Source organism: Delphinapterus leucas, chromosome 15, assembly GCF_059928025.1.
Source record: "Delphinapterus leucas isolate spDelLeu-1000000601 "Yukka" chromosome 15, BTC_Dleu_Yukka2, whole genome shotgun sequence".
Lineage (NCBI taxonomy): Eukaryota > Metazoa > Chordata > Mammalia > Artiodactyla > Monodontidae > Delphinapterus > Delphinapterus leucas.
In genome coordinates, this window is record NC_143143.1 from 85,188,267 (window position 1) to 85,209,683 (window position 21,417).

The 21,417-nt window shown below is 33.5% G+C and overlaps 1 protein-coding gene across 3 annotated transcripts in view; it reads right to left on the reverse strand.

Annotated features, from left to right (window-relative positions):
* The window catches only part of SYCP2 (synaptonemal complex protein 2), a 56,173-nt gene that overhangs the window by 14,863 nt on the left and 19,893 nt on the right, over window positions 1-21,417 (reverse strand). For all 3 annotated transcript variants that reach the window (XR_016387953.1, XM_089897132.1, XM_089897131.1), the window contains exons 11-26: window positions 20,399-20,547; window positions 19,147-19,221; window positions 18,561-18,707; window positions 15,634-15,733; window positions 14,623-14,780; window positions 12,781-12,844; window positions 12,390-12,447; window positions 11,751-11,884; window positions 11,165-11,601; window positions 5,125-5,252; window positions 4,296-4,332; window positions 2,068-2,138; window positions 1,910-1,967; window positions 1,371-1,426; window positions 893-950; window positions 208-376 (exon numbers count right to left, since the gene is read on the reverse strand). Coding sequence is in view for 2 of the 3 variants with exons in the window: in XM_089897132.1 (XP_089753258.1) it covers window positions 208-376; window positions 893-950; window positions 1,371-1,426; window positions 1,910-1,967; window positions 2,068-2,138; window positions 4,296-4,332; window positions 5,125-5,252; window positions 11,165-11,601; window positions 11,751-11,884; window positions 12,390-12,447; window positions 12,781-12,844; window positions 14,623-14,780; window positions 15,634-15,733; window positions 18,561-18,707; window positions 19,147-19,221; window positions 20,399-20,547 (1,899 nt within the window). In the remaining variant the exon portion in view is untranslated. The remainder of the gene's footprint in view (window positions 1-207; window positions 377-892; window positions 951-1,370; window positions 1,427-1,909; window positions 1,968-2,067; window positions 2,139-4,295; window positions 4,333-5,124; window positions 5,253-11,164; window positions 11,602-11,750; window positions 11,885-12,389; window positions 12,448-12,780; window positions 12,845-14,622; window positions 14,781-15,633; window positions 15,734-18,560; window positions 18,708-19,146; window positions 19,222-20,398; window positions 20,548-21,417) is intronic.

Genomic DNA, 21,417 nt, shown 5'->3' on the forward strand with positions numbered 1-21,417 from the left:
TAAATATAACCATATTACCAAAAATAATAAAACAAAAACCGCTGTAGCATTTTGGTGTATTTACTTTCATACTTTTTTTCCTATTCAAAAGAGTATGTAATTATAAACACTATCTACATAACAAAAACACATTTATCAACCAACAAAGTATTTCATACAGTTGAAACGGTAAAATCTTACAGATTTCTCTAAAAAGTGATTTCTTACTTGATTTCCCACTTTTATGTTTCTTCACATTTTTATTTCTGCTGTAGTCTATTAGCTGTGGTTTTGATTTTGGTTCTCTTAGCCAGCTAATATCGGTCTTGCTGTCATCACATTTGTATTCTGTGTCACTATCACTAAAGAGATTTTTCTTTTTGTGATTAGTTACAGTCTATAAAAACAAAAAACCACAATCCTTGTAATAGATGAAGGAATCTGGCTTATTATATGTCATACAAAGGAAGTTAAACCAAAAAATAAAAAAACCCACCAAAAAACTCAGAAAAACTAACTTCTCATTTTTTTTAGCACACTAAATCATCTATCTGGCATTAAGGACCTATCCAATAAAATCACTCAGAAACCCAGATCAGAGATTGAGATTTATATTTTGCTGTCAATGTTGTTGTTAATTAAAAGTTAAATCAAAACAGCTTACTTCCATAGAGACAAAACCTAATACCATTGAAGAGAGTAACTAAGGTTGTCATATTTTCTATTACTAGATGATTACAAATAGCTCAGACACTATAGGAAAAGTCAAAATAGGAACATGAATAATCTCCAGAGTAAAAAAAAAAAGTGATCCAAATATTTTTGTTTTTCAGTTCTGGGATAATCTTTGGCATTGAAAAATTAGTAAAAGGAATACTGATTTTAAAAGACACATTAGGATATTATAACTTACTCTTTTATCTTTTGTTTTGAGAGAAGGTTCAAGTTCATCATGATTCCTTAAACCTAACCTTAAACAAAAATATGCATTAATTTAAATCTTAATTACTTGTTTTTTTAAGGTAGCATGCAACTGGACAGTTAGACCTGGGTTTTCTGCCTTAACTCTTTTACTAAGTCCCTATATAAATGTGGCCAAGTCACTTATTCTCTCTGACCTCAGTTAATTATAAAGTAACAAGGTTAGATGAAAAGACTAGAAAAGACTAGGTAAGTCCTTTCAGCTTACAACTAATATCAAGTGTACAGAATCTGCAAATTAATTTTAGAAGTAAATGCTAAAATAATAGAATAATAGTAGTTATGACAGCATTTTTATTCTCTCTTTTGATATGTTAAAATGTCAAACTGGGAGGAAATATTTAAGAAAAAGAACAACTGAGAAAACTGTATTTTAAACTGATCCATCTAATTATAATAAAAATACCTACAATGTCACTGAACTATCCAGGCGGGTTTCTCTAGCTGTAGTTTGAAATTCTTGGATCTACATTTTGAATAAGCATTAAAAAAAATTTTAGTGTTAAAAGAAGTAAACAACAATTAAAAGAAATTAACATAAAAATCTTGTTTCTATAACTTCATGTAAGATGTGACGATAAAATTAATCTTACTAAAATGTTTTTATATTTAAGAAGAAAGCTAATAATATAAATTATAATAAAAACAAAATAAGATTAAATCTGTTGCATCAGTAAAGAAAGTGAATTTCTTGTTGCCCCAGTTACTCATTTTTCTCTACTTCAGTCCAAAAGATTTGAAAGAAAACCAAAAATACCTAGGTTGGTACCAAATAAATTTTGAAGAATTTAATAATATATGTTAAAATATTTTAAAGCATATCTATAAGAGGATGGAAATTAGAAAACATGCTCTAATAACTGCATGGTAAATACAAAATAAATACTGAATAACTAAATACAAAATTTAGTATTTTGTACAAAATAGAAAATTCTGATTTCTAGCTTACCCCAAGTTTTATAATAGGCTCATCAGCTCCATTCAAATTAAAATTGTAAACATCATTCCTGTAAAAATGAAGAGAAATATTAACTTCATTATACAACAAATACATTTATTGTCTTCAAATATGAAGAAAACTTTTAAGATTTATGAAAAATTACTTACAATGGGCATTCAGCAGTAACATTAACAAAAGTAGTCTTCAATTGTCTATAACTTTTTTTCTGAACCTTTTCCTAAATACAGAAGAAATTTACATAAAACCATTCAAACTTGTACATCGCTTGTCAAACAAATAACAGATGCAACTAAATTTTCATATATTATCTAGTTGTGTTTCTACTAATATAAATTTTACATTTGTGAGTTTCTTTATAAACATCCACACTTTAAAAAAATTGAAGACTTAAGTGTTAACTGAGAACATAATAGAAAGTATTGCAAATCAAATACAAACGATCCTTATATCTTTAATATTTATTGACATTACTGTACATAGGTAAATGACCTCACTGGTATTCTACAAGCTGAATTTAGTGATTCTAGGATCACAAAACAATCATGCTTCTACTTTTTCCCCCCAGTATCTCATTTGCTTTAAACTGTTAAATAGAACAATTTCAGGAGAGGCTACGGTTTATGTAAAATCGCATGTGAAAGAGACAAAATTGTATCAATCAACTAGTATTATTAGGGAAAGATGTGTGTACATTTATTCCTATAGCCCACTGCTCAAAGTATATTCAATCTGATCAAAAAGTAGGCAGAAAAGTTAAATAAAATTTTAACATACTTAAGTGTGTAATTATGTTATTAAAGTAATTTAACTATAATTAGTACACAAATATCACTGAATGATTGATTACTGATCAGAAATAATTAGAAGTCTAATTTAATATCTGGAAGTTGGAAATATTAAAACTAAAATATTCATTTTAGTTGTGATTCATCTTCAATTTTATTATTTCTTTTGGCTGTTTTATAATAAAATAGTTTACATTATTCCAAAAAGTTTATCCTTCAATACTTTACTCCTCTAATCACTGATCTGAGACTTGTTCTTTCCAAAATGATTTTTACCATTGTTTAGATACATTTGCTCAATTCATCTTTTGCATGCCAGTGTTTGCTAAGTATTACTGAAGATCCAAAAATGAGCAGATATTAAAGAAGATACAGAGGTCTTACTTATATAGGATACAAAGATGATTCTAAATAGTTGCATTCTAGTAGAAAACAGAAGAGAGAAAAAAAGAACTGCAAAGTTAATAAAAAGGTACAAAGACATTATTGCACAGATTCAGAATTCTTGCCCATTTGGATTTTGAGTTAGGGCACCTTAGAAAGTTTTCATAAAGAAGGTAGACTCTGAAGCAAGGCTTGCAAGGAGGAATAAAGTTTTGACAAGGAGAAAAGAGGGTGAAAGAACCTTGCGACTCGCTTCGCAGTTCCTTCCTAAGGGGGAAGAAAAAGAATAAACACTTAGGAAAGACACTTCAGGGAATCTCAATTTATGTTTCAGCTAAATAAGACATGTCTAGGGAACTAATTTTAGGAAATAAGACAGACTTTTAAGAGGTCTAGGGAGCCAGCTTAAGTCTCCACTTAATTCAATAAGGAGGAGACGAGATATGGGGACATATGTATACGTACAGCTGATTCACTCTGTTATACAGCAGAAACTAACGCACCATTGTAAAGCAATTATACTCCAATAAAGATGTTAAAAACAAACAAAAAGCAACAGAGACCAAAGAAGGATTCTCAATAAGAGAATGACATGATTGAAGCTGTGTGCTTTGGAAAGTAATAAAGCTAGTATTGAATGTAATGAATGGATTGGCACAGAGAAAATACTAGAGACAAAAAGAATTACATAAAGGATATTATAATAACCCAGGGATTAGAAATTAGAACTCAAAAAAATAGGAGTTGGCACAGGCAGGAGAGGGAAAACTCAAGAGGAACTTACAGAAGGTAAAGCTCAAAACTTGAAATTAACTGGAGATAACTGTGAGGAATAAATCAAAGATAATTGATATTTTAAACCTGGACGAAAAATAAATGTTTTTAACAAAAATATGGACTTCAGAATGATCTTATTGTCAAGAGAGATGGGATAAGTTAGGGAAAAAATGGTACTGAATCATGTACCAAAAAGTAAAAATATCACACATGTATGTAAAAGAAGCATTTTCTTTGAAAAGCAGAAGAGAAGTTTAGGGGGCTTTTCTGAGTACTTGCCACTAATCTGGTCAGTTGTTTAATCCATTTTTCAATATGCTGAAAACATTAAATCTGCTTCCATACTACTACTATTCTATTTTACTGTAAAGTCAAATATCATAGAGTTTTGACTATACATTTGGTGTAGTTAAATACATGAAACTTACCTTACTGAGCTGTAGATCAGATTTGTTTGAAAAACCACTATAGAAAAGGTTTTGTCAAAATTAAAAAGGCAATTAAATGTCAGTAGAATGTTTTTCATAAATTCCATATTATATAAGGTAAAACATATTTGGATCACTAAGTCTACATTCAATATGCTACAAGTAACTGAAATGTGACAGTCCTAGTCTGATATTTTTGCAACTCCACACACAGTAAACAGCAACAAAAAAACTAAAGTCTAAGTTGAATCACTTATGCAGCAGGAGGTGCCAGACAATTTAAATGAATGGTTCTGCCATGAGAGTAATTTTTTTCATGCCAAATAGAGTCAGAATTAACTTAAACATGAATTAACTACCTGGAAGCCTATAAAGAAACATTTTGTAATAAAAGAAAACCTTCAGAAAGACTGCAAACAAGGAATACATATATACAATACAAAATAACTCATTTCAGGTCATTTAAATTTCATATTTTATTAAGCGATATATGTAAATATATTTAGTCTTACTCATCACTAGTCTCAATAAATAACATTTCTAAAATGTCTATATCCTAAAGATTTATTTCTGAAATGGTATGCTGTATCAATATGGTGCTCTTGATACTTTATAAAATGTAATCAGATACTAGAATGACTAATTTCAATTGTAGTTCCCTTTCTATATAATTTAAACAGATTCTATTTATAAAAGTAAATAAGTACCTGTGTTTTCTAATGGAAAGTTACATTATTTGGACATATGTTTAAAACTAACCTTAAAACTAGGTAAAATAATTTAGTTGTCTCTCTCAGAAAAATATTCATTTCTAAATTTAAGAACATACCTGTCAATCAAAGACTCCTTTAATTTTCTTGTAGACTTTATGCCATCCTTTGGTTTGTATCTCTTATTAATTTGGCTTATCAAAGATTCTGCTGCATCAGTAAATCCTTTCCCTTTTGACTTTTCTCTCTGAAACAATTTGTTAGCTACTTAAAAACGCTACCAAGTTAACCTTCAAAGGAAAAAAAAGGCTGAAAAGAAAATTTAAGAAAAAAATCTGGTTCTATAAATAACTACAAAGAGAAATAAAAGGGGTCAGAAATTATTTTTTAAAAAATTAATAAATTTGGACCTTGTTAGGCATTACAACAACTTAGGAAAAGTCTTTTAACATATAGAGATGTGCAGAGTGCTTTGCAGCTATTAAAAAAAGTTTCTATCCATGGGGGAAAAAATCATAAAAAACTGAAGGAAACCAAAAGTTGGTTCTTTGAAAAGATCAATAAAATTGATAAGCCTCTAGCCAAGTTCATTAAGAAAAAATACAGAAATGACCAGTATCAGAAATGAGAGGCTATCACTATGGATCACATGGATAAATCACAAGGATAATAAAAACATCTTCTGAACAACTCTCTGCTCGTGAATTTGATAACCTAGAGTAAACGGGCCAATTCCTTGAAAGACAAATTCTACTAAAACTCACACAGGGAGAAATAAATCATCTGAATAGGCCTAGTCTATTAAAGAAATTGAAACAATAATTAATACCTGCCAAAACAGAAAGCAACAGGCCCAGATGGGTTCACTGTTGAGTTTTATCAAACATTTAAGGAAGAATTATACAACTTTTCACAACCTTTCAGAAGACAGAAGCAGAGAGAGTACCTCCTAACTCACTGTATGAAACCAATATATCCTAATACCAAAATCAAAGGAATTACAAGAAAGGAAAGCCGTAGACTAATATTTCTTATAAACATAGATGCAAAAATCCTCAACAAAAAATTTAGCAAATTGAATACAATAACATATAAAAAGAATTATGTACCCACAACCAAGTGGAATTCCAGGTATGCAATGTTGATTCAACATCTGAAAATCAACTAATATAATCCAGGTTGGGCTTCCCTGGTGGCGCAGTGGTTGAGAGTCTGCCTGCCAATGCAGGGGACACGGGTTGGAGCCCTGGTCTGGGAGGATCCCACATGCCGCGGAGCAACTAAGCCCGTGAGCCACAACTACTGAGCCTGCACGTCTGAAGCTTGTGCTCCACAAGAGAGGCCGCGACAGTGAGAGGCCCGTGCACCGCGATGAGGAGTGGCCCCTGCTCGCCACAACTAGAGAAAGCCCTCGCACAGAAAGACCCAACACAGCCAAAAATAAAATAAATAAATAAATAAAATCCAGGCTAAGGAAGAAAAATCATATGATCATATCAGTAGATGCACAAAAGCATTTGATGAAATCCAATACCCATTCACAATAACAATTCTCAGAAAACTAGGAATGGAGAAGAATATCCTCACCTTGATAAAGAACATCTAAAAAAAACTACGGCTAACATTATAAATTAATGGAGAGAAACTAGATACTCCCACTAATATCAGAAACGAGGAAAGGATGTCTGCTCTCACCACTCCTATTCAACATCATTCTAGAAGTCTTACTAATGCCGTAAGACAAGAAAAGGAAATACACTACATACATATTGGGAAGGAAGAAATAAAACTGTCTTTGTTTATAGATGACATCACCGTCTATGTAGAAAACCTCAAAAAAATCAACAAAAATATCCTTGGAGCTAAAGAACAATTATAGCACAATTGAAGGATACAAGGTTTATATACAAAAGTCAGTCGCTTTCTTATAAACCAGTAATGAACAACTGGAATGTGAAATTACATTCCACTTATATTAGCACCCCCCAAAATGAGATATTTAGGTATAAATCTAACAAAACATGTACAAGATCTATACGAGGAAACATGACTGATGAAAAATCAAAGACTATCTAAAAAAAATGGAGAACAGATATATGTATATGTAAAACTGAATCACTTTTCTATACACCTGAAACTAACACACTGTTAATCAACTATACTCCAATATAAAATAAAAATTTTTTTAAATAAATAAAAGGAGATATTCCATGTTCGTGCATTTTAAGAAGCTCAATATTGTCAAGATGTCAGTTCTTTCCAACTTGATCTATAAATTCAATGTAATCTCAATCAAAGTCCCAGCAAGATATTTTGTGGTTATCGACAAAATGATTCTAAACTTTACAAGGAGAAGCAAAAGACCCTGCCTGAGTAGCCAACACAGTATCAGCAGAGAAGAACAAAGTCTGAGGACTGACCCTACTTTAAGACTTACTAAAAAGACATTGAATACAATATAGTGTGGTATTGGTGAAGGAACAGACAAATAGAATAATGGAAAAAACAGAGAGCCCAGAAAGAGGCCCATATAAATACAATTAGCTGATCTTTGACAAAGGAACAAAAGGCAGTACAGTGGAGGAAAGTTAGTCTTTTCAACAAATGGTGCTGGAACATCACCATGCCAAAAAAAAGGATCTAGACACAGACTTTATACCCTTCATGAAAATTAACTCAAAATGGATAATAGACCTGAATGTAAAGTGCAAGCTATAAAACTCCTAGAAGACAACATAGGAGAAATAAGAGAAAATCTAGGTGACCTTGGGTTTGGAATACCTTTTTAGGTACTACACCAAAAGCACAATCCATGAGAGAAAAAACTGATAAGTAGGACTTCATTAAAATTAAATATGTCTGCTCTGCAAAAAGCACTGTTTAGAGAATGAAAAGACAGACCACAGATTGGGAGAAAATATTTGTAAAATACATACCTAATAAAGAACTTGTATCTAAAGTACACAAAGAACTGTTAAAACTCACCAATTAGGAAGCAACCCAATTAAAATTGGGCAAAAGATCTGAAGAGACAACTCACCAAAGAAGATATACAGATGGTAAATAAAAATATGAAAAGATGCTCAACATCATGTCATTAGGGAACTGCAAATTAAAACAACAAGATACCACCAAGCACCTGTAAGAATGGCTAAAATCCAAAACATTGACAATATCGAATACTGGCAAGGATGTAGATCAACAGGAACTCTCTTACTCATTGCTGATGAAATGCAAAAATGGTACAGCCATTTTTTCCACTTTTGGAAGACAGGCAGTTTCTTACAAAGCTAAACATACTCTTACCATATGACCCAGCAATCATGCTCCTCGGTATTTTCCCAACTGAGTTGAAAGTTTATGTCCACACAAAACCTGCACACGAATGTTTATAGAAGCATTATTCATAATTGTCAAAACACGGAAGCAACCAAGATGTCCTTCAACAGGTAAATGGATAAACAAATCTTGGTATGTCCATACAATGGATTCGGCATTAAAAAAAAAGAGCTATCAAACCATAAAAACACACGGAGGAACATTCAATGCATATTGCTAAGTGAAAGAAACTAATCTGAAAAGATGACATACTATATGATTCCAACTCTGTGGCATTCTGGAAAAGGCAAAATTATGGAGACAGTAAAAAGATCAGTGATTGCCTGGAGTTTGGCGGGGGAGGGAGGAAACAAGGGAGGGGTGGAGCACAGGGGAATTTTGGGGCAGTGAAACTATTATGCATGATACTCTAAGGGTCAATATCTGTTGTTATACATCTGTCAAAAAAACATGGAATACACAACACAAAGAGTGAACTATAATGTAAACTATGGACTTGGGTTAATAATGTTTCAGTACTGGCTCATCATTTGTAACAAATCTACTAGCGTAAGATGTTAATGATAGGAGAAACTGGGGTGGAGTGAAGGGGTATATGGGAACTCTTTGTATAGCTGTATACCTGAAACTGCTCTAAAAAATTCTATTAATTTTTTAATGGAAAGACTACGAAGTAGGAATATTATCTGCATAATTTTAGATTATCTGGTTAAAAGAAAACTTGAATAACACTCTTATTAAAGATATGAGTTCTCTTGCTTTTAGTTTTATTTTTTTTCTGAGCATCATGCATATGGGTTTTTTAAATTATGGTAAAATATGAACATAACATGACATAAAATTTATTATTGTAACCATTTTTAAGTTCATATGTTTTTATATATAATAGATAATAAGTTATTACTTACTATCCCTTCTTGAGATTACCAGAAGACAGGGTATACCTGCCTTGATAAAAATGTAGCAAAAACAAACCTCCCCTAAAACAGTGTATAATAATATATTATTAACAACTCTGACATAATTAGAGCCAATGTAGGAAATCTGTACCACTGAACTACAGAGGTTCTATTTCTCTGGGTTTATCCAGTGAATAGAAAGACATGATCAGACAGATGACTACCTTAGAGGAGAGTCACCCATGAATGAGAGTGGCAGGAAATGCTGCACAGTAATAAAGAGAGTGAGGCTATGAAAGAGCAAAAGAGAACTTCTGAAAACGGGAAGTTGATTTAAAAAAAAAAAAAAAAGCACAGCTTAGAAAAGATCAAGTTTCTGTGCTCCCAGGAAAAAAATGACTAGATCAGAAAAATTCTGTGGAATGATTCTAAATTCCAAAGAAAAGAGTTTAAAATTAAAATTGAAGGACAGATCAGCATTCAGACAAAAAGAAACTTACTTCCACTGGGTCTGAAGGAACTAAATAGCAGCTAAGACTAGAAAGAAGAGAGAATAGCGTACTGAGAATCAAGAAGAAAGTGACCCAAAAGGATCTGGTTAAAAAGGAAAGTAGCCAAATGAGGCAGAAAAAGGGAATTGCAGGTTAAAAACAAAATAAAGAGTAGCCTGGTCAAGACAAATGAAATAATACCTAATTATATACAACAACTGCAAAATTGGCTATTAAATATTTCACTTGCACACTAAGATGCTCCAATATATGAACATTTTACACTGACTCTAGAAATTTGGCCACCCAGGTATTAGTAACACTCTGGAAGATAAATGAAGGCCTGTAAAACCTGGATCTTTTAAGGCATAGTGCAAAAGCGATTGCATTACTGGCAGTGGAAATGTATTCTGATTAGAAAATTTTCTTAATCTGAATCTTGGTAGCAATGACCAAAGAAAAGGTTTATAACTTTAACTGCTACAAAAAGTAAACTTTCAGTCTCAAAGTATGGTGCAAACTAGCTAAAACTCTCCTGGAGATGTCCTACAGGTGATTAATTTGAAGAAGTGGAGTCTGCAATGAGGACAAGCAACATTTACAATAGAAGATAAGTCTCCTCCACCCCACTTACATACTTTCTTGAAAAACCTCGTCAAACTTTAAGGCAACAATCCAAGAAATGTTTCAGATGCCACTACGTGCAAAGCTGTGCTAGGCCATGCAGGAAAACAAACGCTGAATAAAACATAGTCTTTACACTCTAATAGGTTAAAACGGGGGGAAAGACCACACAAAATAACCATTTATTAAAAAAGAAAGGTAAGCACCATAAGAGAGGCACAGGCAGTTCTATATGCATGTTCAGAAGAATCTGAGGGACAGAGTGGGAGAGACCCAATAAGAGGAGACAAGGAACTGCAGGGTTCATTCATGCTATACCTATTTACATGCCAGCTATGTGCCAGGAGGCACATAGGTTCTATCAGGGCTGGGACTGGGGAGAGATCAGAAAGGGGTTCAGGAGGCATGCACTCTCAGAGTCTAAGCCTGAATTAAAGAACATGGTATTACTAGTGGCTACCAGTGGGGAGAGGGGAGAGGAAAGGGGCAAGATAGGGGTATGGGATTAAGAGATGCAAACTACGAAATATAAAATAGATAAGCAACAATGGTAAATCGCACAGCATAGAGAAATACAGCCATTATTTTGTAATAACTTTAAATGGAGTATAATCTATAAAAATATTGAATCACTATGTTATATACCTGAAACTAATGTAATATTGTAAATCAACGATACTTCAATTAAAAAAAGGACAGGGTATTACAAACACTAAATTTGTAGCAATTAATCAAGCTTCTTTCACTTTATGTTATTAAGTAGGCATATTATGGGTGTGCAAAAATAAAACATACTGAAAGCTCACCATTTTTTTTTGTTTCAAATCCCAGGAATTAAATTCAGATGTCAATCTTTCCCCTGATTTTCTATGACTTTCTGCATTTTTTCTAGGAGAAGGGCTTTTATCACAGATAGCAGTATTCACATCTTTTGACAGTATGTATTTCTTCCTACAGATCACAGATTCTTCAACTTTCTTATTTAGGAGAACTGATTTTAAAGTAGTTTCAGATTCAATATGCCAATCACTCTGCTTTGTGTTTTCAGTATTTTTCTCCTCCAAATGTTTAGAATGATTTAGTTGTTGTTTGTTTCTTTTGCAAACTTCTACTTCTGCTTTATGTATTTTGTTATGCTGCATTATTTCGTTCCCATACTGCACCTTTCCCATTTCCTGAGAATTATCATCTGATATTGAAGAGGATGATTTTTGTTTAGTAAGTTTTTTGTTGATAACAATATCTAATGGGAAAATGAGAAATTAATCCTTATTAAATTTATAAACTGATCATATACAAAATTTATTAAAACCAAAATATTTGTTAGGACATTTCAAGAAATGAGTATTTCCTTGAACAACTATTTTATATACAGAGAAAACTGTGTTTCACCTTGAGTAAATGTGTCTCCTGATGAAGTACTTGCTCTTTTGTTATTACACAGATTAATATTTGTTACAGGTGGCCAACATGCCCATTTGGAGTGCATTTTATTTCCACAGATGTTGTCTAAAACACCAGGTAACCTGCAAAATAAATTCATTTGCTTATCACAAAACATTAGCCTATGACTGATATAAGGCCTTGATTCTTTTTATTTAGTCAGTTTATTGACAGAAATTTAACAGTCAAATATGAAAAGTCCTGATGAAAGTTAAAATTTACTATATAATTGATCAAGATTAAAGAATATTATTTTAAAAATTCCATTATTGCTACTATTTTGATATCTACCTAAATACATATCTTACACGTCTTCATGTATATCTAAACTTGGTTAATTTTCTTCACATTCATACTTTGTTTTAAAATCTCATTCATTTTAAGTCAATTTGAAAAGAGTTATGTTGGTTGAAGAAACATATAGGCTATTCCCCATTGTGCGATCATAATAATACTTGAAAGTTGATAAATTCTATAACCAATACTACACTCTAAGAATATAAAGACCTTGTCCTTTAAATTTGTTACACTCATCTAAAAGTAACATTATTATAGGCTAAATGATTTGATGGGTTTTCTCATACTTACACAGGTTTATCTATTTTTCCCACTGCCTGTGAATCAGGAACAATTTCCTGGAGTTCACCTAAATAAAACAAAAATTATGGTATTTTCATTTTTTCGTGCAGTTGGCAGGGTAAAATGAAAGCTAGAATTTGATCAAAGTTCACATATTGGGATGGAAAGATTGATTGATCTCATCTTCCCCCTCCCAGACCCAAACTTCTTGGGAACCAAGGCTGTATTATATTTTCTTGTAACCTCTAAGTTCTTTGCATAAAGCTGAATGTATTCATTATAAATCTTTTTTTCAAATAAATGAAAGGGAAGTATAGAGAGGAGTGTGTGTGTGTGTGTGTGTGTGTGTGTGTGTGTGTGTGTATAAAGGATGACTAAAATTAAACCAAAGATTACTTACTAAAATTTTGGTTTGGGAATTCAGTGTCCTTATTTTCTGTCTTTTCTCTATCAGTTTTGATATGCTATAAATGGGAGAAATTTTAATACAAATTTGAATTAAGGCATTATATGAAAACAACTTTTAAAAGTCAGAGTATTAAAGTTTAAAACTTTTTTGCCTTACTATTAAAAGTTGGATAGTATTTCTATTTATTTCATATGACTATGCCCATTCTAGAATATTGCCTATCCTAAAACACAAGAAAGTAACTTTCATTGCAGATAAGGAGGCAGAAGATCCTACAAATTTTCTGATCTCAGCCACAGCTAGAAAAATAATTCAATTTTCCTCTCTGAGAATTTCTAGCACCTCCATGGTGTATCTTCTCTTGCTATTGATCTCATAGCCTGCATCTATTCTGTCTTTTCACTAACATACATATGAACCGGAAATTATGAAGTATTAACTTATTTGATAAAGTTTTGGCCACTGCACAAGTAACTTCTTGACTGTAGCAAGCTTCCCTCTTTCCACAGCCACAGATACATACCTTCCCGGACCAAATAAAAATTTGCCATCACTATCAGAAAAATATACCCTCTAACTAAGATATTTTGCCTCATCCTGGCTGTCTTCCCTACTGGAAGAGGAGCAGTATGAAAATGTACAGGTGTGTTTTTTGTTGTCACAATGACAGAAGGGCTCTCCTGACAATAAGTAAGCACAGGCCTAGGACACTTCTCATCCTACAACATTCAGAACCACACTGCACAGCTAAACAATACTGCCCCTATTAAGAAACACATAGCTAGACAATTTGAACCATTACTTTGACTATTTTTTCCTAATATCTTCAACTCTTGCACCCTTTATCTTTCAGCCTCATAACCATTAAAAATTTTTTTACATCCACCATCTTTCTTATTTTTACTGTAACACCAAAGCTGCTAAGCTTTATTTGAGGAAATTATACTTACTTCTAAACTAATGCCATGATAAGCTTCATAGTCTTAAATTTGAACTGGGCCCTCAACACTGCCTAACACTTGTACTTATTCTTCCCCCTCTCCATTCTCTCTCAGTAGTTATTCCAAACCTCTGTCTCCGAGCCCTCTACTTCAAGGCTCTGTCCCCAAGAGAAGCTCACCATGCTCACACTTCAGAGAAAACAAAAGCTTTCAGGTGTTCCTCCTCATCTACAAACTTATCTGTATCTCTGATTACCTATTTCTCCAAGACACAACTTTCTCTCATCCATTTCCTGCTCTGTCCCCCCTTCAACTTCCTGGAAAGAATGCCCTCCTCGATGTCCATGTGACTAATAACCTTTATTGACCCTTCAAAAATCAACTCTTCTCCATCTCCTAAAAGAGCATCTCCTGATCTTCAGCTTCCCCTCCAGCTCTGGGATTAGGCACCTGCCCCTCTACTAGGTTTCTATTGCATCCTGTATGTACATCTGAGAACACATACAATATTATAATCTTATTAGTTTGTCTAATTCCCATGCTAGACTTTGAGATACTAAAAGATTCCACTTGTGTCTTATATTTCTAAACCAGAACCTTCCCCATAGCAGACACTAATTTGTATAATAAACTAAAGAATGATGGCAAGTCCATTTCTCCTAGTGAAGGCATAAATCAGTTACACTGAATATTTCTAAATTTTACTGTTAGAACAGTAAATGATTGATAAGAACTTACTTTCAAGGACAATGAATGATATATAAAAAATTTAAAAAGCAATACTGTAGGAAAAGTGAGACACCCACTGCTTGCACAAGTAATTAGCTCAATTATGTATTTCTACAATAACTTGATAAAAATTTATTTAAAAATGCTTTCAAAGTAAAGTTACTTTGTCTGTATTATCTCCTCTATTTCTTTCTTCAGATGGTCTAGATTTAAGTGATACAGCATTATCCACTTCATTTTCCAGCGTTTTAGAAGCACCAGGTTTTTCTGTAGAACTCGTCATTTGCAGTGGTGGTTTAATTCTTCTTCTTCGTAGTGTTGCTAAAAAGGAGGACAAAGGACTGCTATATTTGTAGGATTTTCTATGTTGTTCTCACTGAGACACTTTTTGCTGAGGAAGGTTAAAAAAGGGGATTCTAAGATGGGTCCCAGGTTTCTGATTTAGATGAGTAACTGGATATGGACGCCATAGTCCAAGGTAAGAAATGGAGAAAAACTGGCAGGGAGGGTGGAAAGATGAATTTATTTTGGACCTGTTAAGTTTGAGAAGTTTGTCAAATATTAGATAATTTCCCAGTAGGCAATCAGATTTTGGGAACAGAAGGTCACTATTAAATTGTCATAAAGATTAAATAATACTGTGTTTATAGCAACTAGTACACAGTATCAGATTATTTTAAAATTTTTATTTAGCTCTTAGTATGTACCAGGCACTGTCTAAATGTTTCACAACATTTCTTGTTTAATGAATAATTTTTATTTAATCCTTTAAACAGTTCAATTTGATGAGGTTAGACACTTTAGTCCCATTTCATAGAAAGGAAACTGGTTCTAAACTTAGCTACAAAGTACATACCCAGGAGTGGGGAAACAAGCCCAAGCAGCCTGAGTAATTTAATGTTTTATCCACTATGTTATGCTGGCTCCCACTTAAAATTACAACAAATTATTAATGCTGGATATTAATATTCTGAATAATGTTTATATGGATACCCATTAAACTTCTCAGACATTTGTAATTTTTTGACAGAAGATTTGTGGTTCATATTTTATTAATTTTTATATCCCCAAATTATCCTCTAGATAAATTAGGTCCAGAATACTCCTGAATTTTAAAAATGCCACCTTAAAACAATAATACTTGTTAGGAATCTTCAAAGGCAATAAAACTTACATGTATTGACTAAAAATATTGGACTTCTCACAGTGTATCTATCTGAGCCAGGAACAATCATTGATGCTTCAGACATTTTTCTTTTGCTAGGAGTAATTATCTTAAACCATGAGAAAAAAAAAAACCCACAGTAAATATACATTCTCTTTTGAAATTAAATATCCTGTAATTTTATTCACATTTCACCTTGACTACACACAAAAGACATATGGTATTTTATAAACAATATGATATCCAGAAATATCTGTAGTTTAGCCTGACTTGAAGGATTTTATCCTAATGTTTGGTATTGAATAGATAGCCGAAACAAGTAAAGGATGTTGTTTTAAAGAATATTTAAAGAATATCCAGACTTAGAATTATTGTACCTTTATATATTACCTGAAAATATTGTATTGACACTCAGTTTATCTAGTTAACCATTGGCTCACAATTTCCTATTGTATTTCATAAGGATAATGTTTGGAACACGTATTTATGTAAACTTGTTTGTGAAAGTTTTCATAACATTAAGCCTTGTTCAAAACTTTCACACATTTAAAAAATTGTATTAATATTCTGTGAAGACTAAACTGCCTTTGGAGTAAAACGCAGCTACAGGAGTTCAGAGACTCAGTGGCACACAAGCTAGTGTTCCAAAAAAGATGTGCATTTTCTAACTTTAGCCTAGAATGACTGATAAGAGCAGAGGAGGGACTACAGGGGACAGGAGTTCCAGAGGATGCCGTACAAAGGAGTACACGATGACAAACCATAAAGAGGGAGAAGACAGCTGTTCTGAAAAAGGCACCTGCCTCTAAGACAGAGAAAAAAATATTGATGGAGTTTTGAGTAGGTATGTATATAGGACAATGGAGGAAAGGTGGGGAAGGAAAGGAGAAAAGTGAATTCTAAGATTAACCAGAAAATAAGCTACTGAATCAGCAGATTCTTCTTAAAGAAATTACAGTTCTAGTGGTATATAATGAATAAGATCCAAAAAGTTACTTATTCATATAAATGCTTCAAACAGTTAGTCCTTATTGAAAACACAGTGGGTATTTAACAACAGTGCAATGTTTTTCAAACTTTAGTGTGGTTAAGATCTTTTCCAGAGTTTGTGTTATGATTCAATAGGTTTAAGGTGGGGGGGGCTCTAAGAATCTGCATTTTTAGTAAGTACTCAAGTTATGATTCTGATATAAAGACAAAAAAAGGCTTTTATAATCTAATCATCTGAGGGAACTACAGTTGACAAAAATGATACTTTTAATTTAATGAAGGACACAGACTACAGGGAAAAATAGTAACACAATGTATGGAAGAGCCTGTGAGAGTTATAGTTGCCTAAAGGTGAGAGATTAGTAAAAACAAATAATCGGGAAAAGCTCCATTAAGAAAGTAAAAATGAACAAAGATTTACAAATGTAAGTACACTTTAGATAAGTAGAGGTAAAAGCAGCATGAATGAAAGTACAGAGGCAAGAATGAGCATGCCATAAAAAAAGAGACAGTAAAGCAACTGACCATACTAAAGTGGAGGGTATTTTGATAGAGTAGTATTAAATTACAGAATGTCTTCAAACTAAGTCAAAACTTAGATTTAATGGGATAAACACAGAGATGACAAGGCTTTCTGAGCAGAAGAATGCTATGAGGATACTGGTATTAAGAAAAATCAGTGATGTACGACACAGGGTAGCTCACAAAATGGAGCAATAGTGTCAAAGACACTATTAGAAGGTTACCGTATAACCTACGTATGCTAAAATGAGTAACGGTAAAGGGAATTAATAAGGAGGAAACGACGTGAGAGATACTATGAAAGAACAATCACTAGCACCTTGGTTCTAGGGATGGGGGGAGAAGAGTTTGGAATCAAGGATATCATCAGAAAAATGAATGGTAACATTACTGAAGTATGGAGGCAGATGCAAACTTGAGGCAAAAGATAAAGAGTTTGAGGTAGACTTTAGGAAAGGGCTTGAAGAGACACAACCAAGGGAAATATTAAAAGAGTAAGTGGAGGGCTTCCCTGGTGGCGCAGTGGTTGAGAGTCCGCCTGCCGATGCATGGGACACGGGTTCGTGCCCCGATCCGGGAAGATCCCACATGCTGCGGAGCGGCTGGGCCCGTGAGCCATGGCCGCTGAGCCTGCGCGTCCGGAGCCTGTGCTCCTCAACGGGAGAGGCCAAAACAGTGAGAGGCCCGCGTACCACAAAAAAAAAAAAAAGTAACGTAGCTATAGAACTTTGAACAGAGAAGCCTGGTACATTTTAAGAGCTTAAATTATGCACAGGAAGGAAGCTCTCTAAGGGAGAAGGCATAGACATGTTCAGAAAGCTGGGTATCAAGCTTTTAGAGCAAATCTACATTTAGGAGACAGTGAGAGAAAGTATCTCTGATGTAGTAACAGAAGTAAAAAGAGAATTAAAATGCTAACATAGAAGACAAAGGAGAGGACATTAAGAAAGAGAGGGCTGTTAGCAATGTCAAGTGTCACAGCAAGATGTGGAGAGGCGGCTGAGAAATGGTTCTATCACATGCAGCCTAGAGGAGATCCTCAATGGAGCAGGAGGAGGAGGAGAAAGAACCTAGTATTTTGCTCTTTCCTCATGCCAGTAAACAGAACGTTACATTATAAATTTGTATTGGCCAGTGCAGAGACAGAACAGAAAGGATAAATGCAAAAAGTGGTAGTTACTTTCCTATATATCTCTAATTTGAAACTTACAAGTGTATAGTATACCTTGTCCTAAATCCCTAAACCTTACATATAAACAGTCTGCTGAAACACTAACTCTTGTTTGCATTTGTAAAATGCAGGGGAAATACTCTGAAATGTTACTGATGAACATATGAATTCTAGATGCTTTTTTCTGTAATTATATATAGCAATGATTTGACCTATGCTATTTTATAAATGACTATTTTGATGCCATATATACCTTAGGCTGACTATTTTTTATGTCTCCTTGATTACTGTTTTTGATATATTTTGGAGGTTTAGCAAATTCCTCTTGGGGGTTAGCTTTTTCTTTCAAACTAACAAGTTCTTCTTCGACTGGTGAGATTTGACTTTCTGGGACTAGAATCTGTTGGAGAATAAGGAAAAAGTGTTTAAAACTGCAAACCATAGGAAGTTCTCAATCACTGGATGACTTCGTAAAGCGCTCATTCATCTCACACTCATAAAGGTCAATTCTTTTTGTCTTATATCTATGTACTGTTATAATTTTTAGTCCTTTTTCAAATGTTAATAGACATAATACAGGCTTTGGCATTAGTGGAAGAACATGTACTTCTGATTTTTATTTAAAGTTACCAAAACTGGTATTAATAACAATCTACCTTCTGTACTGAAATAAATGATTATTAATGTGTTTAAAAAGTATATACATCTTACTGGGGCATTATGTTGAGACAATTTATTTTTTAGATATTCATCCTCCAAGATGAACTTTATTACTGTGCTCTCATTATTTAGGGTTAAACTTAGCCCAGTGGTAAAAATCAAGTAAGTCAGACACATACCTGTGATCCACTTGCATCAAAAAGAATATGCACAGATGTTTTGGCAACGGAAATGCCTTGTTTTCTGGTAAATTCCTAAAGTAAAATTAATTCAAAGGGATGTCATTTTCTCCCAGTTCTTTCCGTTTTAATACAATTATTTCCTATACCTGTTTCCTTCCAAAATTGCCAAATTATCTTAAATCATTATTATTTATACATATAAATACTCTTTTCAGAATAATTCAATGAGTCCCCACTAACCACGGTCTTAGCCTATTTTGGTAAGGGTTCCTCACAAGCATATTATCTGCTATTCTTCACCATAAATCTTTTGCACGCTATAGACTGAATGTTTCCCCCACAATTCATATGTTGAAACGTAGTCCCCAAGGATGGTATTAGGAGTGGAGGCCTTTGGGAGTTGCTAAGGTCATGAGGGCAGAGCCCTTATGAATGGAATTAGTGCTCTTATAAAACAGACCCCAGAGAAATCCCTCACCCCTTCCACCATGTAAGGACACGGTGAAAAGATGGCCATCGATGAACCAGGAAACAGGCCTTCACCAGACACTGAGTCTGCTGGCGCCCTGATCTGACTCAGCCTCCAGAACTATGAGAAAAAAATGTTTGTTGTTTAGGCCACCCAGTCTACGGTATTTTTGTTACAGTAGCCTGAACAAACTAAGACGTGGACCATCCAAGCTTGTCAACTGAACATCTCCCTAAACATAACATGAATTGCCACCTTGATTCCCAGTTAAACAATATCCGACTCATATCATCTTCCACAGTCCTGGAAAGCATCTTATCTAAATTTCATTCATTAACTTCAAAGGCCATTTCAAGGCCCACCTCCATAGCCTTTCCTTCAAATCTGACTCTTAATGGGCATTCTTTCTTCAACATCTATACTTCATTTTCTATATGCCACTTACTTCTTCTGAGGCACATTCTATAATTCTCACAATGTTTAATATCTTGAAAACAAGTCTTTGTCTCATTTCACTTTTTAAACACCTTGCAGAAATTCATTAAATGTTTTGAGTAGGTGCTGCTAATTCTGTCATCTGAGATTCTTTCTAATCGGTATCTGAAAGGGTATGGCTAACAATCTGATGGCCATTCCACAATACAAACTTAAAGGACTAAAAATCTACATGTTATTTTATAAAGAACTGTAGGGAAAAAAAATCAATGAAACTTAGTCCCAAGTAACTGAAAGTTTCCAGAATTATGAAAATAAATGTTTATTAAAAAGAGTTTAACTTACCCTATACTTATCTGCACCAAAAACTTTTTGTGTCACATTAGCGATTTCTAACGATGCATCAAAATACAAAAGCAATTCTTTCCCTTCTCTTTTACTAATTTTTACTTTATTTTTCAGAATTATAGTCAGTAGCTTCTTCGATTCTCTCACTGTACACAAATGAATCACACTGATTAGTTTACATTAATTCCTATAATACCACTCTATAGGTATACTATAAATAAGAAAAGCATGCAGCATACCAATTAAAATGAACTGAAATAAAATTAACTTTTAGGATTTAAAAGTATTTAAATTAATCAATTCTGGTACTAACTACTTACGTAAAGAAATCAACAATTCAGTTTATTTTTCAAAGTCTCAGTTTCCTGATCTATAAATTACAAGGTAATACAATAATTAATGAACTAAAGCCCTGAGTACATCCTGGACACTAACAGGTTCTTAATAAATATTCTTTGAACACATCTGAGAAAACTATTTTCTTAATTTAAAACAGGCAAAAAAGAAAATAACTTTAATTCCATAACTAACTATTCCTAGGCATAAGCATCTATTCAGACATTTCTATTAAATCCACAGTTACAAACGTGTTGACAATGAACGTCTGATAAAAACTTGAGTACCAGGATATTGTGAAGGAAGAAGGATACAGTGCTAATCCTCAATGAATTCACCAATCCAGTGAAAAGAAAATACTGTTAAGCGCCAGTTTATATGAAGTATTTACCTCCCTTCCTCCAAAAAGTTACAGAAAATTACCTGGCACCCAATTAATGTGCCTGTATTATGGACCGAAGGCCACTATGGTCCTGTCCTACCTCTGGTGCTGCTCCTGTTGCTGACTGAGAAGTCTCCACACCTGCCCCCAGTGTTTGCTTTTGGGCAAGAGGAAAACATCCTGAGGGAGAAGGACCACACCAAGGATAAAACTTTGTGTCTGCATCAGGAAAAGCTCCGCTGGCCACTCCATGCTCTACCCTAAAGGACAAGTGTCCCTATCGGCTATAAAACTCTCT